Source organism: Panthera leo, chromosome A1, assembly GCF_018350215.1.
Source record: "Panthera leo isolate Ple1 chromosome A1, P.leo_Ple1_pat1.1, whole genome shotgun sequence".
Lineage (NCBI taxonomy): Eukaryota > Metazoa > Chordata > Mammalia > Carnivora > Felidae > Panthera > Panthera leo.
In genome coordinates this window covers 17,831,712-17,843,717 of record NC_056679.1, presented here as the reverse complement: position 1 = coordinate 17,843,717, position 12,006 = coordinate 17,831,712, and the positions used below count along the sequence as shown (strand labels likewise).

At 38.5% G+C, this 12,006-nt stretch overlaps 1 protein-coding gene across 9 annotated transcripts in view; it reads right to left on the bottom strand.

Annotated features, from left to right (window-relative positions):
- Positions 1 to 11,964, bottom strand: part of COG6 (component of oligomeric golgi complex 6) — a 129,827-nt gene extending 117,863 nt beyond the window's left edge. For 8 of the 9 annotated variants that reach the window (XM_042905363.1, XM_042905297.1, XM_042905150.1 and 5 more), the window contains exons 1-3: positions 11,736 to 11,964; positions 8,770 to 8,913; positions 4,415 to 4,486 (exon numbers count right to left, since the gene is read on the bottom strand). In XM_042905363.1, coding sequence (XP_042761297.1) covers positions 4,415 to 4,486; positions 8,770 to 8,913; positions 11,736 to 11,888 — 369 coding nt within the window. In that variant the 5' untranslated portion in view covers positions 11,889 to 11,964. Of the gene's footprint in view, positions 1 to 4,414; positions 4,487 to 8,769; positions 8,914 to 10,912; positions 10,980 to 11,735 lie in introns of those variants that run through there. The other variant, XM_042905578.1, reaches the window with a different exon arrangement.
- Between the last annotated feature and the right edge of the window lie 42 nt (positions 11,965 to 12,006).

The window sequence follows — 12,006 nt, the reverse complement described above, 5'->3', positions numbered from 1 at the left end:
GTGAAACAGAACTACTGGAAAAGCAGGGTCGGAATAAAAATCATGACTTCTGTTATGAACATGTGACTTGAGATACCATGAGACCTCTAAATAGAGTTGTAAGTTAAGTCACTGAAACGCTGGTGTGGAACTGAACAGAAATGCCCAAGATGGAGATAAACATTTGAGAGGTGGAGTACACGAACTACCCCTCATATAGGGTTTTGGGGAAGATCAGAGATAGCCCTATCTAAAGGACACAGGGCTGTTACCGACAAGTTTTGTGTTAAGCAATCCTTCCTTCCCCAAGCCAGAGTCGAAAGGATCAGGAATGAAAACTTGATGAAAAGCTATTCTATCCTAAGATTAGGCAATTATTTTACAGTAGACTGAAACAAAAGAAAATGTAGCTAATCAGATTCTCAAAGACCTAAACATAAAGGTGGTTAGCAAAGAGAGGAGAAACAAGTGGATGTTTGCGGCTGGAGACATGGGGTCCATGCCCTTGAGGGACATGGAGTGGGCTAGAATTATGTATAAATAAAGCCACTAGTAAGTGGAAATTACAGTTGACCTTGAACACCACATGTTTGAACTGTGTGTGTCCACTTACACAAGGAATTTTTAAAAATAATACACTATAGGGGCACCTGGGTGGCTCAGCCGGTTAAGCGTCCGACTCCGGCTCAGGTCATGATCTCACGGTTCGTGGTTCGAGCCCCGCGTCGGGCTCTGTGCTGACAGCTCGGAGCCTGGAGCCTGCTTCTGATTCTGTGTCTCCCTCTCTCTCTCTGCCCCTCCCCTGCTTATGCTGTCTCTGTCTCTCAAAAATAAGTAAAAGAAAAAAAAATTTTTTTAAATAATAAAAAATAAATAAATGTAAAAAAAAATTTTTTAAATAATACATTACAGTTCTGTAAATCTATTTTCTCTTCCTTATGATTTTCTTAATAACATTTTCTTCTCTAGATTACTTTATTGTAAGAATACAGTATATATTTATATATATATATATATAAAAAACACAAAATGTGTTTTGACTGTGTATGTTAACAGCTTCTGGTCAAGAGTAGGCTATTAATGGTTAAGTTTTGGGGAGTCAAAAATTAGGCATGGATTTCTGTGCGCACGGGGGTCAACTCCCCTAACCTCCTCATTGTTCAAAGGTTAACTGTATAAAGCAGACAAACACATATTATAGAAGGTCAGTCTCTTAAAGATAGGATACCAGAGCAAATATGGGCAGATACGGGGTCATTTCCATGCTGGAACACGATCATAAAGAGCAAGCTTCTGCTGCTAAGTTTCTAGAGCTGCATTAGACCTACACAGAAAACCCCAGCCCCCTGCAAGTTCTGGGTTCTTAGAGGCCTAAGCCTTCTACAATCTTTCAGACTGTCAGCAACGTTTCTGCCTTATTGCTTCATACAGGTATCCCATCAATAAGAGCCCCAGCCCCACCTCCATCTGAGTCCGTGCTCCTTGCAACCAGATCGCATGCCTAGCAAACAGTAGGTATTTGTTAAGAAAATAGATTTGAGGGCGCCTGGGTGGCGCAGTCGGTTAAGCGTCCGACTTCAGCCAGGTCACGATCTCGCGGTCTGTGAGTTCGAGTCCCGCGTCAGGCTCTGGGCTGATGGCTCGGAGCCTGGAGCCTGTTTCTGATTCTGTGTCTCCCTCTCTCTCTGCCCCTCCCCCGTTCATGCTCTGTCTCTCTCTGTCCCAAAAATAAATAAAAAACGTTGAAAAAAAGAAAAAAAAATAGATTTGAACCTAGATAATTCAGCACATCAATAACTTTTGAGGAATGGAGTCGAACACAATGACTTCCATGGTACTACTCTAAAATTATTACTCTTTAAATCTACTAATTTCTTCCAATTCTTCCTCGTCTTTCCTAATCCCATTTTACTTTCAGGATCCACTGCCACCTTACTCCTGCCTAATACAATTTTTAAGAATATTTAAAATATTTTAAAAATTCTAAAATATATTTACATTTTAATATTTGTGAAAAAGGAATGCCACACAAAATCAATATCAAAAAGTGCTTCCTAGCTTCTTTTTTTAGCTGTAGTCATTATTAAATTGAAGGCATATCTTACAAAAAACACCACCTGTTAATCACTGACGTAAGATACTTGATTACAATGTGATGCAGTAAGAATTATGCATATTTCTTGACTCTTCATTTATAAATTGTGGTAACAATCCCAAACTAATGTTTAATAATACCAGTGAAGATCATTATCCTAAAACAATTTCCAATTTATCTTAAACGTTGAGGATGATTATTTCTCATTAAATAATAAACATATGCCTCTAAATGTAATTTATCCAAGCAAATCCACAAAGGGAAAAGCCACAGTATATAAAAAATTACTGGTTATATTTTTTCAGTATCTTGTAATAATAATTTCTAAAATGTCCCCAATCCAAAATACTTTTCAAAATATGAGCTAATTTAATTAGTCCTGTGTATAACATCCTAAAATGAAAAAGTAATACTTTCCTCTATGGATAAACTGAAAACCTTATTCTAGAGTTGACAGTCTGAGCGGGTACCATTAAGATTTCAAAAACATTATATGCAAATAAATCAGTGCCAATGGATGAAAACTTCCAAAGTCACCGATCTAATCCCTGCTAATACAAGAGTCAAAATCGAATGTAAACAACAAGTAGTACAAAATATTTTTAAACATGCAATTTAAAAGCCTAGAGGAGAATCTTTTGCAAGTGACGAAAATGTTGCACCGTGATTATGGTAGCTGTTTCATAGGTATATAATTGTCAAACACATCGATTTGTACACATCAGACGAATGCGGTTTATTACTGCACATAAATTTTTCCTCAGTAAAACTGATATAAAAAAGGAAAGAAAGGAAGAAGGGCACATGCCATTATAGGGGAAAAAAATAGGGTTGGTGGATGTAAAGAAAATATCGAGGACAAAATGAAGAGGATACTCTGTGATTTAAAATACTTATAATCTGTTTTGAAAACAGCACAAAGGATAAAAATACTCTGATCTTTTCCATCTACAAATAGGTATAATAAAAAGAATAAAAATATAATTGAGGATAAGAATTAGGCAATGAGATACAACCACTAAAAAGAGGAACTTGAGTAATCCTGTATAACACAAAATATAAAATTAGTATTACAAAGCAAATCCAAGAGTATAGTATAGAAAACCTTATAGAGTGTAATTTGAGAAAAGGCATTAAATCAAGGAAGCTAGAAATAAAGAGATAAATAAATAAAAGGAAATAAAGAGAAAGTGACAGAAACAGAATCGTCAAACAACAAAAGTAATACTAAGTGACAGAATACTGCAAAAAATGTGAAATGACAATTAGCAAAGATTTTATGACTATTTAAGGGCTATATAATTAATAAAGATCTAAAGATTGAATAGATATGCCAATAATATTTGATATATTAGTAAGAGTACTGAAATTTAGATAAGGCTAGGAAAGCTAAAATTTTAGAGAAACAGGAAACTGGCTAGTTCTAGAGACAGATCATGTAAGTAGCTTATGATTAATTTGGGGAATATGCATAGATTAATGATTCTTCCTAGAATCAGTGTCGCTCTCAACAGTTCTAGGAGAATCTTAAAGGTATAAGTTTGAAATATAAATGTGAAGGTGGTAAATACAATCATGACTGACTCTCATGGGGAAATCCTAGTCTATTCAGTATTCCAAAATTACATAAATGAGGGTAATGCAACCAAACTAGACATTTCACACTTTTTTTTTTTTCTTTTTTTTGAGACAGATACAGAGCATGAGCAGGGGAGGGGCAGAGAGAGAGGGAGACACAGAATCCAAAGCAGGATCAGAGCCCGACGCGGGGCTCAAACTCACAGACTGTGAGATCATGACCTGAGCTGAAGTCAGACGCCCAACCAACTGAGCCACCCAGGTGCCCCTGAAACTGCTTTAATAAACAGACATAGAGCCACAGATATTTTCCTGAGGTTTTGTGTGTGTGTGTGTGTGTGTGTGTGTGTGTGTGTGTGTGTGTGTGTGTGTTTGGGGGGCGGGGGGGGTGCTGAACATAAATCATAATTAAGCTGGGTCTTTGCTGAGCACAGCTTTACTGTCGACTTACTCCTAAGACTTTCTACTAATGAACTCATTTCTGCTGGACTTACGGGATATTATAGGATTGAAAGGTTTATGTTAGCTCTACGCTGGCTAGATCAAAATATAAAGGCTTCAGGAGTTAACTGAACAGTATCAGTAAATTATCATGCAAAGAAACCCATTTATAGTTAAAAAAAATAAGCATAACATTTATATTCAAACTTCCTATTGGGCATGATATATTAGACATCCATATATTTGACAGACTTAGCTAACAATTTCTGAAAGCTTACTTTGAGCCAGGAACTATGCTAAAATCCAGCCATTATATAGTACCTGTAGGCGACTTGTCATGTCTTGACAACAACTGCTCATTGCTTGAACATCTTCATTTATGCTTTCAAGTTCCTGAAAAGAAAAAAAAGTAACAATAAGCACTACATATATTATTAAAGAAATTCTCTTAGCCAAATCCTTATTTTCATCTCACGAATTTTTTTTTGGCAGAGCATGACAAAAGATCCCATATTTAAGACTGGAAATAATTAAAATAATAACATCTAATGTTAGAAAAGATAAAAAGAAATTAGTATAAGCTTTTTAAAAGATGTGACAATAGGAAACAGCAAATAAAATATGACTACCTCGTCATTCAGAATTTTAAAATTAAGATTTATCCTAAGGAATTAATCAGGTAAGTGTGCAACAATATATGTAAGATGATCAACAGAATTGCCTAAAACAAATGGAAAATGTGAAACATTTTCAAACACACAATGGAAATCTGTGCGTTTATTAACAATGCACAATCTGTGCGTTTATGTGTGTGTGTGTGTGTGTGTATTTTCGTTGGCATGGAGGGATGTCTATATAAGGTAAAAAAAATAAAAGTACTATGAAACAATGCATATAATATCCCCCACTTTTTAAGAAAAGTACATATATGTATATAGAAAAACATAGGAAAACCAGGCAATAAAATAATGACCAAGGTTATTTCTGGGTGATAGGGTCATAAACAACTGTTCTATTTCTGACCTTATCTAACTTTTCTATAATGGATTATTTGTAACTTTTAATTAATAACAACAAGCAAATATGAAAACCCAATAAACTAAAAATAGTGCCTCCTCTCTCTCATCATCACATATTGGATCATGCCACAAACCTGGTAATTTTCTCAGTAACATTCTTTCCCTCTGTACTTTCATCTCTAGCCCCCTCCAGATACATGTGAATTTAACTGGCCACTAAGTCCGGTCATTTATATCCTTAATATATATGTTTTCTCTGTTTCTTTTTTACTACTCTAAGAGCTACTACTTTGGTTCAGGTCTATTGGTACCACTTGGGTGAACTGATCATTTTTTTTCAACAGGTCTCCCAGGCTCTATACTTTTTACCAAACCATTCTCTAGTCTTTATTGAGTCATTGAAAAATATGATTTGAAAAAATGGTATCACAAAACCACATTTAGCTTCATACTGCACTCCTATCTTCTTTTTCACAATTGGGTGTCACTTAACAGGAAGATATACAAGGAAGTTTCAGTGGCAGACCACAGACAATCCCTTTCAGCACCATGCCCAGACCTTCAAATAGAAACGTGACAGTTTTTATGAAGGGACAAGCCAGTCAGAGGGCAAGTAATAAGAAAGCAGCCAGGTGAGGCTATAAACAAAGTGTGAGGATGAACCAGTTAGAAAATCACTTATCAGAATATGAGCATAAATCTAAGTTCTAGAAGTAAGATTTTTCTCCCTTCTCTCCATAAAGTGCTTTGAATGAAATATAACTATCAGAGTACCCAATGTTTTTAAATGTTCCTACATTTCACTATAAATAGGATATAAATCAAATTATTAAATGAAGTCCTAAGCTACTTTGAAGTGAATAATAAAAAAATCAAATAAAAAATAAAAATTAAAAAATAAAAAAAAGCATGATTTCAAAATATCAATTAATATCAGCAACAGCAGAGACCTAAGTAAACTCATCTCACCATTTATTTTTGAGAGAAGACACAGAGAGAGTGCGAAGCAGGGAGGGGCAGAGAGAGAAAGGGAAATAGAGAATCTAAAGCAGGCTCCAGGCTCTGAGCAGTCAGCACAGAGCCTGATGTGGAGGTGAACCCATGAACGCTGAGATCATGACCTGAGCCGCAGTCAGAGGCTTAATCAACTGAGCCACCCCGGCGCCCCTCTAAGAAGACTTTTTTAAAAAATGCCATTTTGGGAGGCGTAGGTGGCTTAATCGGATGAACGTCCAGGGCTTGATTTTGGCTCAGGTAATGATCTCATGGTTCATGAGTTTGAACCCCGCATTGGCTCTGTGCTGGCAGGTGCAGAGCCTGCTTGGGATTCTCTCTGTCTTCCTCTCTCTGCCCTTCTCCCACTCACACTCTTTCTCTCAAAATAAATAAACTTTTTAAAAAATGCCACTTTCACATCCAAATATTTAACAATAATCTCTTAATATCAAATGTCTTGTCAGCATTCCAGTCTCTGCAACCGTCTCAATTTTAAATAATTATTTCAAGTCAGGAACTAACAAAGACTCACAAATTGCTACTGGTTGCTACTTCTCATTTCTTTTTTTTTAATCAACAGAGTCTCACTCTTCCCTATTTCTCTTTGTCTTACAATTTATTTGTTGAAGAAATTCATTTGTATAGTTCCCAACAGTCTGCATTTTCTGACTGCATATTTGTAGTGTTAACATATTCCTCTGACCTCAGTATTTTCTATAAACGGGCAGTTAGGTCTAGAAGCTTGATCGTATTCTGGTTCATTTTTCTGGCAAGAATTTTTCATAGATGGTGCTGTATACCTTTACTAGAAGTGATAGATATGGATGTTTCTCTCTTTGTGAGGTTAGCTGCCAGTGATGACCAATGGCTAGATCGATGGTGCTCAACTGGGGCAACTGGGTCCCCCACCGTGGCATATGGCAGTGTCTGGAGAAATATTTGGGTGGAACAACTAAGGAAAAAGTGGTACAACTGGAATTTAGTGGTTAGAGCCCAGGGATGCTGTTCAACACCCTAAATAGTGCGACCCCAACTGCGTGACCCAAAACAGTGCCAAGTTGAGAAACCTTGAACTAGATCCATAAATTCAACAGCAGTGCCAAAATCTTCTATCAATCCCTCTTCATTTCTTCAACAGAATAAAGTTATAAAGAGCAGCTTCCCCTCAACAACTCTATGTAGTTGGAACAAAAGACAGGATAAATGTTGGACCCTTTCCTTTTATTTAGTAGGTTTCACAATAAGTTGGTTCCCTTATATCCACCAGATATAACCAACGAGGGCTCTTTTTGGGTTTTAGTATCAGTATGAATCCATGCGTTTAAACATGTTTGATAGGTTTCAGCCCACTCAGTTATTCTTATTGATGCTCTAATTGTCCTACCTCTGGCCAGTGGAAGCCTCATTAACTTAGCTCCAAAGTTCTTCTGCCACTTTCCCCATAGTCTTAGCTTCCCTGCTTTCTGATATGTGCAACATTGTCTCTTGCAGTGGGAAACAGTGTTTAGAGACCACAATCTGGATGTGCTCATGAGTACTCTTTCTATTTTTGCTTAATGTTTATTTACTTTGAGAGAGACAACAAGTGAACAGGGGAGGGGCAGAGAAAGAGGGTGAGAGAGAGAATCCCAAGCAGGCTCCACACTGTCAGCATGGAGCCCAATGCAGGGCTGGAACTCACAAACCATGAGATCATGACCTGAGCCGAAATTGAGTGTCAAAAGCTCAACCGACTGAGCCACCCAAGCATCCCTACTCTATTTTTATGAACACTTAACCAAACATTCCTTTCAACCTTCCAGATTTTAGCCTTACTGAAATCTTTCTAAACTGTTAAATATAATCTGTTTATTAATTAGTCATTAACATTATATATAACATACACCTCACACAGAATAATTACATGATACTAACAAAATTAACAAAGTATTGCATAATAAATATAATAACATAATAAGTAAAATCCATTTTTACCCCATGGTGAGTAGACTGCTCACTCAAATACGATAAATTATTTATGCACTGAAGTAACTGATCTTAATCTGAAAATTTCATAATTTATGATGCACTAAAATAACTCACTCCTAATTAATCTCCAATGGAGAAGTGGTTATGCAAGGAGGTTTATTCAGTAAGGAAAAATTTCACTGGAAAGTCATTTAAAGAAATGTTTCTTCTTCTTGTTGCTAAAAAAGCAAAAATTTCGGGGCACTTGGGTGGCTCAGTCAGGTAAGCATCCGACTTTGGATCAGGTCATGAATTCAGGGATCGTGAGTTTGAGCACCGCATCGGGCTCTGTGCTGACAGCTCAGAGCCTGGAGCCTGCTTCGGATCCTGTGTCTCCCTCTCTCTTTGCCCCTCTCCTACTCACATTCATTCTGTCTCTCTCTCTCTCAAAAATAAACATTTAAAAAAATTTCTAAGAGAATATCCTAGAACAAATGTTACAACTTCTTAAGAAGCAGCATTAGTGGAGGTCACAGATTCAGAAATCACACTAAGTGAAGGACCTAGGTGCTGCGAGAGTAAGTAGTTAAATCTTCTATTTGAACACGGTACATGAATAGTAAACGTATCAACCCAATTCATAAAAATATTTAGCACAGAGTCAGGCATACAGTTAAGTTCTCAATAAATGTAAAACAAAAAGAATTTACATACTTCCTTCACCTCCTTGAAAATGTTGACAAACTCTTCATTGATGGCTAAACTTCTGCGTTCAATATCTCCACGTAAATTCCTTCGAGTCCGCAAACTGTTTTCAACGAAAAAGGTTGAAAGTGCCTTGAGAGCTTCCAACATTTCCTACACAAGTGATAACAGAAGACAATCACTGGGACTGATTTTCAAATGTTTTCCTAATCTCAAGCCAAATTTTAATGAAATCATTTTCAAATTATGTTTGCATTAAACAATCAAAAAATACAGGATGGCCTTCACAGTACTGAATAGTAAACTTACTTCCAGAACACAGTAAGGATCTACTTACTTGTGTATTGTAGCATATATACAAGATTATTCACAGCAGGATAGTTTGGAATTGTCAAGACTGGAAATACCCTCAGTGCCCATCTAAAGAGGATTGGTTACAGAAATTATGATATATCCATTTTAGGAAAGATGAAAATTCTTTATGTACTTAATATAAACTTCAAGATACGGTAAGTGAGACAACAAGGTATAGAAACAGTTATAATACCAACTGTTACAAAAGAGAAAGGACTATGGTGCATGCATATTTGCCAGTGAATAGATAAACTACCTCTGGAAGGATATAGTATGTAAGAAGTAAGCACCACCTGTAGCCTCCAGGCAGAGAACTGAGTAACTGGCAGCAGAGAGGAAGGCCTCTTTGAGGTGACTTCGGAACAGAGGCCTGAGTGACAGGAAAGGCATCCATGGGAACCAAGCCAGTCCACTAGAGGTTTTAGGCAAAGGAGTAATATAATGTGCTTTATATGTTCAAAAGTTTATTCCAACTTTGTGAGGAGAGCAGATGGGGGGCGGGAGGGGGGGTGGCAAGAAAGGAAGCAGGCAAGAAGAAGAAACTAAAATAATCCCAACAAGATTTGACAGTGACTTAGAAGAAGACAGTAGCATTGCAGACGAAGGGGAGATGATTCAAAACAATTTTTTTTTCAAGGTAGCGCCTATAGGATTTGTTAATGGACTGAATGCACGATGTGAAAACAATGACAGGAATCAAAACTATTTATACACTTTTTGTTTCTGTGGGTACCTGATGTTCTTTACTAACAGTGGAAAGTAGAACCAGTTTGGGGAAAAACTAAGGGTCTGGCTGTGTTAAGTTTTTATGATGTCGATCAGGTATCTAATTGGAGCTGTCATATGAACAACCGACTGTTACAAATCTGGAGTTCAGCAGAGATGTCAAGAACAGGGTTCGAAATTTGAGAATCACCACCCTTTTTGCTATTTAAAACCATGAAAGAAAGAGACTTATCTTACAGAGACAGTCTGCATAGAGGACAGAAGGGAGAAAGAAGACCAAGCCCAGGATATCCAATAGTACCCTAACTCCAGATATAAATTCCTACAGCTGAACTAGCATATATCCTAACAGGTTTCTGTGTTTCTGTTAAAATGGTATTGTGCGATATTGGCTGGATTGACAAAAACAGTAAAGCTATTTAAATTCAGTTCTATATTTAAAAGACCATTACAAAGATTTACTGTACAAAAAAGAAAAAGATGAAGAAAAACCATAGACACGGAGGAGGGCACCTGTTGGGATGAGCACTGGGTGTTGTATGGAAACCAATTTGACAATACATTTCATATAAAGAGAAAGAAAGAAAGAAAGAAAGAAAGAAAGAAAGAAAGAAAGAAAGAAAGAAAACCATAGAATGAAGCCATTTCTTTTGACTACAACCTTGAAATTTCCTAGGCCTGGCTCAGAAGTGGTTAGTAAATCATGAATGGACAAGACCACACACACAGGTGCAAATTACAGTTTTCTCAGTTATTTATTTGATATGATTTAACCTAGTTATACTTTTTCCATACCTTATTTTTCTCCTGGGTAAAAAGAGAGATAATGTTATCTACATCATAGTAGCTGTATTAAATGAGATCATACATGCCAGTATCAGACACATTAAACACTTAATAAACTGTATGATAACATGAACATTTAATAAGAAACAGTAAGGGCCAGGCACTGTGCTGAGAACTCCAGACAGACTCTCTTGGTGAATCTCCACAACAACCCTGAGAAAGTTACCAGCAGAAGTCCCAATTTAGAAATGATGAGAAACAAGCTTAGAGAAATTAAAGCACTTACTCAAATCACAGTGCTTCGGTTTGATGGCTGTATCCAATAAGCGGTGGCCCCAGAGCCCGTCTTTCTTACTATATTATAATGTTATTTTTTATACACATTCTTATTGACGGCTTATTTTCAGTTACCTACAAATTTACCTATAAAGGTCTCTCTCACTGCTACCTATACTTTTTCTTTATGTCTACTGGCATGACGAATTTACCTAAAGATTCAAAGATACAGAAGAGATCATCATCTAGGTCAGGGGCTGAACGGAGGAGTTTCAGGTGCTACTCGGGAGAGGATGTGGACAGTTTATCTTGCAAAGAAAAACAGCATGAGCCCAGATATCACAGACAGTGCTTAGCTAACAAAAACTGATACAAATTATTCCGTTTGAGCTCTGAGCAAGCAGTAGTTCTCTCGCGCTGCAAATCACTCCAGTCGTTCTCACTCGTCAAGTGGAAACGCTCAATTATGCCTATCCGGGTTCCCCAGTCCCTCCTACCCCCTTTGCGTTGTAAGTTACTCCGACACGGGCGTCTAAGCCTGCCCGGGGCTCTGCTCTCTCCCTGCTCAGACCCCCGAACACCTCCGGGGTACGGAGATTCCACGTTTGGCTACCCGGATCCAGAGTCTTCCAGGACAGGTTTTTCAAAAAAGGGGTGACACCCAAGACACCTTTTCGCTTTTCCAGGGGCCCTTGGCCTCCCTCTTCCTACCCGCCCCACGCCCGATCTGGAGGCATGGAGGCACGAGGCAGTGGGTGTCGACAAACGCCTCCCCCGGCCAGGGTCAACACCGCGGACGACTCTGGACCCCGGGCCCTGACAGCCCCGGTTACCTTGTCGTTGTCCAGCCGCGTCTCCAGGATCTTATGCAGCTTCCGCGACAGAGGGTTGTTGGTCTGCGCCGGGCCCCCGCCTGCCCCATTGCTGAGGCCGTTGGCAGCCGCGGACGCGGGTACTGCTACCACTTCCCCACCGCTCTCGGCCATAGTGTCGCAGACCCCGCCCCCAGCTCCGAGGGGACCCCCTAGGCTTTCGGCAAGGACCCGCGCCGGCCGCGCGAGTACTGCGCATGTGCGCGGACTGCCGCGCATGCGCCCCGGGTCC